Raw genomic sequence first — 12,049 nt, 5'->3', positions numbered from 1 at the left:
GTCTCTTTCTCTCTGTCTCATCTGTCTCTGCGCCTTCTCTCCACACATTTGTTGTGCACTCTTTGTTCTTGTTTCTGGGACTTTGTAACTTTCAAATCTGTGCCGTCATTATCACCCATCATTATGGCTCAAACTGAGATATGCATGAGAAATCTGCGTCTGTCGAAGAAGAAGAGGAAGAAAAAGAGGGAGGAGAGAGCGAAAGGAGGAAAAAAAAAGTGCACAGTGGAAGGGAAAGAGAAATGTGACAGCTGAGGCTCAGCGAGTGGGTGGTGAGTGCAGAAGGGGCAGGACCTGGAGTTGGCTTTGCTGTTCTCTACAGCTTGTCTCCTCTCATTAGGAAATGCCAATCAGACTACATGTGAACCTCTTCCAAGCTTTCCCCACCAAAAAAGTTTTAAAAGTAAAGAAGTTTTTATTTATTTATTTATTTATTCTTAATCTCACTACCACTAATCCGCCTCCCCGTCCGTCTGCCTATCCCCCCCCACACACACACACTCGCCTCCCTCCCACCGTCACTCCACCATCTGCCCACCACTAATTGTTTGTGTTTCTCTTCTGGGCTGAGGATGACAGAGACGCACAATGCATATGTTCTGCTGTGAGCAGGTGATATATACGTTCCTCGCTCACACTTTCCCGATCGGCCTGCAACGTGACTTCTCTTCTAAACCATATGCTTCACTAGATACTGTCCAACCTCATCTTGGTGGTGAAAAGATGGAGGGTCCGGTTGCTAAGAGACCACTGCACTGAAGAATGGTCGGGGCTGAATGGATGCTCTTCACTCTCTTCCTCTTCCTCTCTCTGTATCTTTCTCCTTCTATTACCATCTCTATGCCTCTTCGTTTTTTTTTTCATGAGCCCGTAATGTCGATCAAATGAATGACAGACACCCCCTCCCCTCTCAAGGAGTCAGCACTCTCTTCATGGAAATCACTACTTCAATATGTCAAATTGAATTTTTGTTCCACATTATATGTCAGACGGTGGCTCAGTGTGTATGGCTGTGTATGCATGACCTCATTTAAAGGAGTTTATTTCAACCAATATCATTTATTTCCTTTGCCTTTGCACAACTGAATTGCATTAAGGAAACAGAGCACAATATTTGTTGTCAACTTGCATATGCAGTAATGGATATTAATGTTGGAGCAGCTGAATATTTCACATCTCAGAAAGTCATGAGGTACTTTTCTGTGCCGCATATGCAGAAAAGGGAAGCAACGAGAGATCCTAAGATCAGAGTCAGTGCTGGAGTCTAAATTACTTAAACGTAGCTACATAATTAAAAATGTTTCTTCAGAGACAGTGAGATATTATCATGCAAAGGGCTCATTTTAATACAGGATCTTTGTTTTTGGTCAGTGGTGAGACAAGAGTTTACCCCTAACCAAAAGCTTTCCGCACCTCCTTGTTCTTCTTTCTGTGTCCCTTAGAAGCATGTGCCTGCTGCACATGATGATGCTGATGATGATGCTGAGGCCGCGGCTGCTGCTGCTGCTGCTGCTGCTGCTGCTCCTGCTGCTGCTGCTCCTGCTGCTCCTGCTGCTGCTGCTGGAGGCAAGCATTTGGGCTGCTGTGTGTTGGAGACAGGCTATTACTGGGCGCCTGTGCCCGTCTCTGAGCGGTGACAGGGTAGAGCAGGGGCATGGCAATTCCTTGTGCGGGCTCCTGGAAAGCTGCTATCAAGTTCCTGATTTTCCGGAAATATCGTTTCTGCACACCAGGAGTGGTCTGAAACATGAGAAGAGGGGGATTTTTTTTTTGTTGAGAAAAATAAAAAAAAGGTAGAGGACAATTCACAATCGCTGTCTCCATCTCAACATCAAATCTTACTGGGGAAATGAAGTGGACAGGACAGAGCCAGGTTGAAATGAGCTCAACTTATAGAAGAAATGACATGGCACTAAAAGTAGAGACAGACACTGCATGAATCACACTTATTATTTTCCTTCCTTCCTTTATAGCTGATCCACCCTGAGCTGGTATTTAAGAGTATAACAGGGCACATATCAATGAATCATATAACGCAAAGAAAGTAAAAAATCTGCTGTAGACCCAGATGGAAAATAGACCCAAGGGCTTTAACAACGAAAGCTAAATTTGGGAGCCCAAGATGCAGTCGCCTCTGAAAAACATTAATTCCCTTGGGCTTTTGTTGTATAAATGTAAACATAATACATTTCATATACATGCTCATGTGATAGATTGAAATAGAAATGTTACATAGATGTATTAATTTATAGAAATCATGTGTGGTTTCAGCAAAAAAACAAAAATGAAAGCCATTCTAATTTATTTTGTAGCAAAGTCAGTATTTCTTATCTTTAACTGAAAGTAAATTAAATCAGGTGTTTTATTTGCGTTGTTTCTAACTGATGACACAAACACTACCATCGTTCCACTTGGCTCAAAGTTCACTTTAATATTCAATATCTCTCGGTAAAGTTTAAAACTTCGAGAGTGTTATAATTTTGTCAAGTAAGGACTTTTAAAAGGGCAGCATGTGTTTTCATTCTCTTCTATCAATCACTGTGAAAGCAAATGGTGGAAAATCTTGTTTGAATGCATTTTCAAATCATTTAATCAGTGGAGAGCGCTTCCCACAGCAAAGCACTTTGGATGTTTCCGTCTCCGGCCACAAGTGTTACCTCTGTTCCGAACAATATTTTCATTAAAGTGACTGATATTGCGCATGAATAATGTAAAAACTGTTATTGAGCTTGTAGTGGAATTCATGTAATTCAAGTCTTCTCCCCCTGTCTGTTCGCTTGATGTTGTCAGTAAAAATGAGTGGGGGTAAAATGTAGTTACAACAGCATGTATCTCAGTTGTCAGAGAGAGACGTCGCCTTCAGATGTCTCTATACATCCACATCTCTGGGTGTTTGCCAGCCCTCAGTGCTCAATTACATATCCCATCAGAAATGCTGTCAAATGCCGCTCTGTGTTTCCCATCTCTGGGAGTATATGCTGATACCGTGGTGTTTTAAATTTGAGTTGGGGTTGGGGGGAGCGAAGGAAAAGCGACGCAGCCATTTCTCAGTGCTGTCACTCAAAGGAAGAAAACAAGAGAAACATGTTTGCCTCAAATTTTCAGTTTGCCTCATTAAGTGGGCACTAACACAACTTCTGGAGTTAATAAACACAAAACAAAGTGAGTCTGGTGTGCAGCTGTTCTGCCGGTTGCTTGTGAGGAAATGTCACGGTGACAACAAAACAAAGAACTTAAGATAGAGGGGAAGAGATGTCTTACTTCTGCAGCCCATGAGCCTGCGTCATCCTTGTGGAGCCTATATGTGAAGACGTAGCCGTTGCACCTGCACGAACACACACAAAAAGAGACAAACAATTTTGAGTTAGAGTATAATGAAATATGTCGGTTCTTACTGTCACCATCATCTCCCCTGTGGGGACTCATTCAACTCATTCTTACAAAAAGGCCAGCAGACTCTTTTGTTCTTTAACTTAATAATCAGTTGCTTTGTTTATCCCTGTGTGTGTGCCTTTATTTTCTTGAATGTGAGCAGATCAATAAGCTCTGCAGCAGCAGAAAATGTGTTGATGTAATTATTGAGGTCTTCAGTGACGGTTTAGAGAAGCAGGGCAAAGAGAGCTATTGCGTTGTCTGTGTTTATACTCACAGCACACACAGGCAGAAGACACCTGGCACAGAGTCACTGTTGCGCACTAGGTAGCAGCCATCCCGTCCATCCTGGCCCAGGCGCCGCTCCCCTTCTTCTTTACCGATGGGTCCATGGTACACAGGCAGGTTCTCCATCACAGCTCCACTCAAATTCTTCTCTTTTTTTTTGCTTTTGCTCCCGAGTACCAACTCTTCCCTCACTCTCTCTCTCTCTCGTGTTCAACTTTTCACAGCAGGCAGAGCCCTTTGGTTGTCACTATATAGTGGGAGCACAGGTAAGACAGCTGTCCAGCCTTTCATTGGGTTTTTGCTTCTTGCTGTTTCAGATGTCTCGGTGGGAGCCTGGACTTTGGCAGGTGAGTTGTCGGATTGTTCTGCTGTCTCGCAGAGACCTGATGCAGCTCTGCCTAACCTCTAACCTCTCCGACTCTGGTGTTCGCACGTCTTCCTCTTTCTCTGTGAGACGTTCACATGTGCGCACACTTAACGTGGGTTTGTGTATCTTTCAGGAAATGATTGTATTTTTTTCAACAGGAAATAATATCAAAGAGTCTCACAGAACGTTTCCCTAACAATAGAAAGCAGAAGAGAGGGATTCAAAAAAAAAAAAGCCTTTATACACAGGAAATGTATAGTGTGCTTATGTGGGGTTTTTGTCCTATTAATAGGCGTTTACATAAATCAGTTTACACTGCAATTCACAGGAAATTCACTGGTACAAACTTACAAAATGATTTGGTATACGTTAGACTTATACATTGAACATACTTCCACAATTAAAGTGCAGAAGTTTTACCAGCAAAACAGACAAAAAATGTGTTTATGCAAATAGGATGTAGTGTCAACTAACTTAATTTAAATGAATTTGAGGAACATATATTTAAATTAAGCCATCTGAAGTGAGATGCAGAGGTTGCAACGGTTGGTGGTTTCAAATGAGTGTATATCATAGGAAGACACTGTCTGACAAAATATCTCTCACCTATTTTGACAAAAATAAACTTCCTCTCCCCGCTCAGGTTATATTTTCTCATGTCACGTTCACACTGCAATATACATGTTCTCAGTCGCATCGCTGGTCTGTCTTTTATTAAACATGTGTCAAGGACACTCACACCTGCTCAGGCGAGCAGCGAGGCTTCAGCTGACGGGTTCTGTGGGCACGAACATACTGTGGATCAGCAACAAACTCATCCTGCAATCTGTCCTGTCACTTCTGTTGTGTCTCATTAAGGATCTGGTGATTAAAATACGGAATATTTGCTTCTGAACCATGTTACGCAGGTTTCACCAAAGGTCTGTTATTTTAAGCTCCTCTGGCATGTTGGGATGTGAAGGCTATTATTCTGGCTCTCACTGCTCTTTATTTAGACCATGGTCATGACCACTGGCCATCAGTTTGTGCTACAAAGGACAGCTATGAAAGGTAAACCACCCATTCCACCGTGGCGGTATTATCTGTGAGATCATGGCTCTCATTAATGAAGCTTTTGTTGAGGATGTCTCTTGTACATTCAGAACTGCTGCCTGCATGAGTCATCAGTCTGTGTCAGAGGCATTTTTCCCTCGGCTCATAGGGATCATGAGCAGTGGGACTTGGGGGATCTGTCTGGTTAAGCAGCCAGGAGCATCGTATTGACTGCTTCTATGGCACTTTAGCGCCATCCAGTGGCAACTGATTGAGACATTAAAAACATGGGATGAACCAGTGCAATCATCGCCAGTAAATGCCTGCCTATCTTGGTTATAAGTGTGAAATGGAAAACAAACAAAAACAAAACCACTTCACAGTTTTGACAATAATGAAGAGCGTCCACAGCCTTGGCCACTTTAGCCACTTGTATGTGTGTGATCATTTCATGGACCACTTTAGTGCTAAACAACATTACTCTGCACTCCATTGGCGCTGAGCTCTCAGAGAGCCAGTCCAGGGTCAATGCAGAATGTTGTGAATCCATACTGGACACAAATAGCAGACAGAGATACATCATTGATTAGCTGCATGGCTCCTTCTACCAACACGAGATGTCTGACTGGAATGCTTCACAGGGACATTAGTATGAGATTATGATATCTGGCCTCGATAAGTTCAGAATCCATGTGAGGGATTCAGGGACAGGAGGGAAAAAGGGGGGTGAACGGGGGTGATCCATCTGCCAGGCCGTTAGTAATCCCAGCACTTACATTCCCAAGTGGGAGAAGCTCAGTCCCAGCTGTTGGAGGATATAACATTTGGGAAAAGAACCAACAATTGTAGGAAACTGTGGGCAAAATGATTCAACACGTTTCCTGCTTTAAAAGAGAGAAAATCAAACAAAGACTTTGCTTCCTTTTTTTCTGAGATAAATATTTATTTGCTTTTTTTCTTAATTGAGTGAAAGAAATGCTATGATTTTTATTTCTTATTCGTTATTTAGAGGATAATACAGACAAAATATACAAGTTACATGATTACATGTTGGTCCTATAAGTGACATAAAGATTGGTTAATAATCATCTGCAAAAAGCTTTAACGAATTCATCTTCATCTGTCCCACATCCTGCAAAGCAGTAAATACACCTTTAGTCAAAACTGAGGAAAGAGCAGAATCTGATATTTTTAACATTTGTTTGTCATTTGTAAAGACTAGACTCTACAAATCGATGAAAAGCACGAAAACTAGATATAACTGCAAAATGTCACCCACTCATACCCACACTCTGTCTGTATTTGAAATCGAGTTAGATCATTTAGTTACATTAAAGCAGCTAAATCAGTGCAACAAACAAAATGTCCACCATCAGCTTAGGTTCCACTTTCCAAAAATGATGGAGTGCTTTTGTTTGTAACCTCAAACCAAACCTACATCACTCTTTCATTTGATTTGATTTGTATTCTGTTGAGGTGAGTGGAAACAATTTATAAAGACATTACTGAATACCACCATCTCTGAACACAGGTTGATATGGGTCTCTTGTTAGCAAACAGTTGCTTATTTATGGATTAAACACCTCTGAAGCATGTTTGTCATGACATTAAGTATTAAGTTATGTCTGTCCTTGGTCTCAAACAACTCCTGAGGGAACTATATCTGGCTGCAAGGTTCACTCGCTATTATCACTAACTGCTGTTTGGTTTTGATAGAGTGGATCTATAGCTTTTTAGTAGAATTGTGTGCCTGCTGCAGAAATGTTAGATAACTAAACACTGAGCTGAAACTCTCCATAGCTCTATGAGGCTGAGTGCAGTACAATTCATCGATACGTGTGACCTCTTTCATTGTCACAGTGTTTTCACATTGTCATGTCGCTGCTGTAAAACTGCCTGATGCAAGAGTAGACAAAATGGCACAATATTTAGAACTCTGACATGGTGTAAATAATCAGTCTTAAAAGGTTAAACCCTTTTTTCTTTACATGTTGTCATCGGCAGTTGTTTTTCTAGTTTTGTAAGGTAGAGTTTAGCTCAGCTGGAATTCCAGTCAGTGAGTAACAGCACTAGCTCTGTCTCAAACACCCATGCTTATTGGAGTTCAGCAGTCATTTGACATTCATTCTTCGGGGTGTGAAGCCAGTGTAAGTCTTGCCCCTGGGGGTCTGACTATGCAGGACTGGTGGGCTCCACAATTGCCAGGTCTTTCAGGTCACTGAGTTTTCGAGAGAAGGAGCTCAGTCTGGTGCTAAAGGAGCCTCTTTTCTGGCTGTGATCTTCCCCACGGGCCCTCAAACAGGCACACAGGCCTTTGCAGAGGCCCTCAAGGCGGCCCCGGAAATGGTTCCCAATAAAGCAATAGACCACAGGGTTGATGGCAGAGTTGGAGAAGCCCAGACAGAGGGTGAGAGGGGTGAGGTTTTGGATGGTCCAATTTACCCAGCAGCTGTCCAACAAGCCCTCACTTTTCAGCAAATCTATGAAGGTCACACAGTGAAAGGGAAACCAGCAGAGGAAAAAGGCCAAGACAACAGCAGCTACTGTCCTTAAAATGCGCTCCACCCCCCTGCCCTCCAAAGGTCTACCTCCACTGGACCTTTGGCTAACATGTGGGGTCGGGGGTCTCTCTGGTTTACTGCAGCTCTCCTGGGGCTGCAGTGTTGATTTAAAAGACGGCATGTTGGGAGGGTGTGACACACTGTGCACTCTCATCAGTCCTGTATCCCCCAGCAAATTTCTTCCGATAGCACAGTAGCAACAGGAGATGATAAGCAGTGGAAGGAGAAAGGCCAGAATGATCTTCATACAGACCAGGGTGAGATACCAAGTGTGATTGGGATAATAAATCACACAGGCCTCCACAGCGAGTGCTTCAACGTAGTGTGTGTCCCTCAGAGCCAGTGTGGGGACAGAGCAAGCACATGCCAGAACCCACACCAGGATGCATGTGATCCGGGCACGCTTAGGGTCCCGCGCACTCTGGGAGCGGAACGGGTGCACAATAGCCAGGTAGCGGTCTATACTCATGGATGTGATGAAGAAGATGGACGCGTAGAGGTTGAGGTTGTGGAGCAGCCCACACATTTTGCAGGCCACTTGGCCAAAGGGCCAGTTGTAGCCCTGGGAGTAGTAGACGGCCCAAAGTGGGAGAGACAGCAGGAACAGCAGGTCAGACACACACAGGTTCAGCATGAACATGTTCGCTACAGTCCTCCTTGAGGCACTGGCATGCGCCAACACGGATACAGCCAGGGCGTTGGCCACAGTCCCCAGCACACAGATGATGCTGTATATAGTGGGGATGACTGTGGTCATGGGCACGGGGGTCCAGTCCCTGCAGGGATCAGTGGGGGTCAGAGAGGTGTTCAGATGGGTCTCTGTTGTAAAATAGGGGAAGGAGGTGGAGTTGAAAATAGAGAGGTCATCTGGGACTTCCATTATGGTGCTGGGTGTACCCTTACGTCACACAATTTACTTCCCTCCTTTGAGTTATCCAAGGTCAGCTAGAAATAAAACAAAACAGGAGAGCACTTAAAATTCATCAGCCTTTTATGGGCAAAGAAAATGTTTTCCTACACCACAATATGGTCTCTCAAGTGTTTATTAGCTGCCATCTTTGATAACTAATCACAGCAATAATACATTACGCCATTCTTGAAGTAATGACATACACATGAATAGGTTTTTAGCAAATATCTAATATTGTGTTAATGACTGAGTCACATTTTGGAACATGCATGATATACTGTAAATGAAAAAACTTTCATTTTAATGTATATATACAGGTCGTTGAAACTGATCCCATTACAGTCCTGTGCATCGGAGGGAGAATCATTAAAAGGAGAGACGAATAAACTACAAAAAAAGAAGAATTAGAAGCTGGCAATCAGTAATATAAAGAAAATGTCATCCTTACATAACTTTTTCAAGTTGAAAAAAATAACTGGTAATAACACTATCAAGGTTTAACCAATAAATCCCACTTATTTAAAGAATGAATCTTACCTGGAGTTACTGAGCGTCCAGCCTGAGCAGTTGTTTAGTGCTTCTTTTGGCTAAAGTCCATGTCTTGATAATTTTGCCTTGATAATTTTGCCTTGATCCCTCTAAGTGAAATCTGCACTGCTTAATATCCTGGACCATTTCTTCCCTTTGTTTTTGTGCGAGTGAGGGTGTGTTTAGAGAAAACAGAGTGGAGGCTCTGAGAATCCAGATGAGAATGGGGGTCTTATAGCCCTCATGAGCCTCATTGCACAAGAGGGAAGCTGCAACACGTCACACCTTCATCATGACCAAGGGGTTGGACTTACCTGGAAGTAAGCCAGCCTGCAGAGGGAGAGATTGAAAGTTGTTCTTGTTCATGCCTCTCTTTTTTTCCCCTTTTTCCAAAAAAAGACCAAACCTACAACAATCAAGTCAAGATGTGTATTACAGTTACAGATCCCTCTGAGGGGACTGCTAACACAAAAGAACATGTCATACTTTCATAAAAGAACTGGACACTGTTTGTTTGAGGTGACAAACTTAAAGCCCTGCATGTTTCCGTTGGGGCCTCTGACCCAAGGAATGGTGGCTGTGCGTTAATTAGCCGAGGCCCTGCACTTTGTGTCGTATTCGTCCTACCCGCGGTCAGATAAGCCATGGGAAATATTTACTTTGTCTCAGTAAAAGTCAAGCCAGCCACTGGGGCAGAGGGAGGAGTGAGGGTGGTGGGGGGTTTTGAAGATGAATGAGGAGGAGGACAAGCAGATACTGCAGGGAGTGAACGAGAAGATGAGAAGGAAAGACGAAGAGAAAAGAGGAGATCCCCTCCAGTGGTTTTTCATTAAAGCCCCTGGTGGAAGTTAATGAGGGATGTGTGCAAAGCTCTGAGACTGATTACATCACAGCTACTTTGATCAACTGTGTGAGCATGTACACGTGCGCGTGCATCTGCTTCAGTACATCATGCGTACTGACACCAATGCATTGAGTTTGCACGTGTGTGTGTGTGTGTGTGTGTGTGTGTGTGTGTGTGTGTGTGTGTGTGTGTGTGTGTGTGTGTGTGTGTGTGTGTCTGCTCCATTGAGTATCTATCAGGATGTGACATGTTCTAATAGCCGTGGGAACACTGACAGTGAGGATGACAGATGAAGGCGAGACAGAAAATGGGAGGTATTGAAGCCCCCCCCCCCCCCCCCCCTTTAAAACAGGAGAAGTAGGGGACGTACTGTATGTTTCATAACTGTTATAAAGTGAGATGCTTGTGCTTTCCACAACAGGAACTTCATTAATATTGTGTTCTTCCAGTGGTATGCTGGGTATGCACAGTTGTTCTCATACACACAGAAAGAGAAGCCAAGAACCCTTGGTCATGACAGGCAACAACTAAAAACAGAAATTCTTGCTGTCAAACAGAAATAGATGATGACAGAAAAAAAAACAATCATGTCTCTGCCTTCACACGTTGAGTGTTTTACTTTTACTTTCACTGTGTGTGTGTGTAATAATAAAACATGTTTTTGTGGCCTTCTCTGTTGTAAAGGCGAGGGCCTTGCTGTTACAGAGAACGCCATCCTGCACAGCAGTTATATACTAGTATATACATATTGCTGCGAAGAAGAATGACATCATGTTTGATATGAGAAGGCCACTATAGTTCCCTGACATGCTTGGCAAAGGGGACGTTATGATCTTCTTCTATTACTGTGTCACTAATCAGACCTTACATAGTTGATGGTGTACATGGTTTGTGAAAGACTTCAAATGTGAGTGAGTTCCAGAGGCATCATTTATGGTTTTTATTTGGAGTGAATAAGCATTAATAGCTAACTAATGCATCTACTAATCATTCACTAAATTTGGACATAGTAAACCATTAGTTTTTTTTGTCAAAATTTGGACGACACACTAACCTATGACTTTTTGTCAAATGTTGGACGAAATACTAACCTATTACTTTTTTGTCAAATTTAGGACGACATACTAAACCATGACTTTATTTCAAATTTTGGACAACATACAAACCTATGACTTTTTTGTCAAATTTTGAACGACATATTAAACAAGACTTTTTTGTCAAGTTTTGGATGACATACTAAATAATGACATTTTTGTCAAATTTTGGACGACATAGAAACATATGACTACTGTCAAGTTTTGGAAGACATACTAACTATTTTGTCAAATTTTAGACAACATAGTAACAACCTATGACGTTTTTGTCAAATTTTGGATGACATACTATGACTTTTTTGCCAAAATGTGGATGATATACTAAACCAGTGTAAACCCAACTGAGGACCAGGGTTGGGAAACACTGTACTAAACTATGAATTTTTTTTTGTCAAAATGTTTACTATTTATTTTTTACTTTTTTGTCAAAATCTGGACGACATTCTAAACTGTGACTTTTTTGTCAAAATTTGGATAACATAATAGGTATGGTAACATACAGGTAACATTAGTTAATATTAATCAGCTGCTTATTAATTAATTAATTAATTAATTAATGAACTAATATATTAACTAATACCAAGTAATACATAATAATGATTGTTAATATATTATTAAACAATTAATTTCTGCTTAATAATGTTTTAACTAATGTTAATTCAGGGACTACTATTGTAAAGTGTTACCCTTGTCTGTCATTAACTGACCCTCAAAGTAGCGGTAAACCAAGTAATCAAATGGACCAAATAATTGGGCCAATATTTTCCATTTTAGGCCCTCACGGTTGGTGTAGTGGTTCACACTCTTGTCTTTGCAGCAAGAAGACACAGGTTTGAGCCCCGGTCTGAACATGGACTGGCGAACTGTCCAGGATGTACCCGCCTATCAACCTATGTCATGCAGCTGAGATTGGCACAGCACCCGTGACCCTCATAAATACCAGATAAAGCGTTAGAAAATGGATGGATTTTCCATTTTTTAATCAGTTAATTATTTACTTATTGGCCTGAACAACTGCAAATGATGTATGTTTGTTTTGAGAAACTTGATAAA

The 12,049-nt window shown here is 42.0% G+C and overlaps 2 protein-coding genes across 2 annotated transcripts; both read right to left on the bottom strand.

The window, feature by feature from the left end:
• Positions 1 to 128: 128 nt before the first annotated feature.
• On the bottom strand, positions 129 to 3,786 carry LOC310928300 (SH2 domain-containing protein 1A-like; the record flags this gene model as incomplete). Its single annotated transcript, XM_083890823.1, has 4 exons — positions 129 to 159; positions 1,505 to 1,740; positions 3,262 to 3,325; positions 3,650 to 3,786. 4 exons carry the CDS (start codon positions 3,784 to 3,786, stop codon positions 129 to 131), a joined length of 468 nt encoding a protein of 155 aa, XP_083746949.1.
• A 2,332-nt stretch (positions 3,787 to 6,118) lies between these two features.
• agtr2 (angiotensin II receptor, type 2) lies at positions 6,119 to 9,198 on the bottom strand. Its single transcript, XM_083891335.1, has 2 exons — positions 9,068 to 9,198; positions 6,119 to 8,565 (listed from the first exon to the last, which is right to left on the bottom strand). The coding sequence occupies exon 2, from the start codon at positions 8,498 to 8,500 to the stop codon at positions 7,232 to 7,234; it is 1,269 nt and encodes a 422-aa protein (XP_083747461.1). The 5' UTR covers positions 8,501 to 8,565; positions 9,068 to 9,198; the 3' UTR covers positions 6,119 to 7,231.
• Positions 9,199 to 12,049: the final 2,851 nt, after the last annotated feature.

The sequence above is a fragment of the Microchirus variegatus genome (genome assembly GCF_963457635.1).
Source record: "Microchirus variegatus genome assembly, chromosome: 6".
Classification (NCBI taxonomy): domain Eukaryota; kingdom Metazoa; phylum Chordata; class Actinopteri; order Pleuronectiformes; family Soleidae; genus Microchirus; species Microchirus variegatus.
This window is presented reverse-complemented; position numbering and strand designations above follow the sequence as displayed.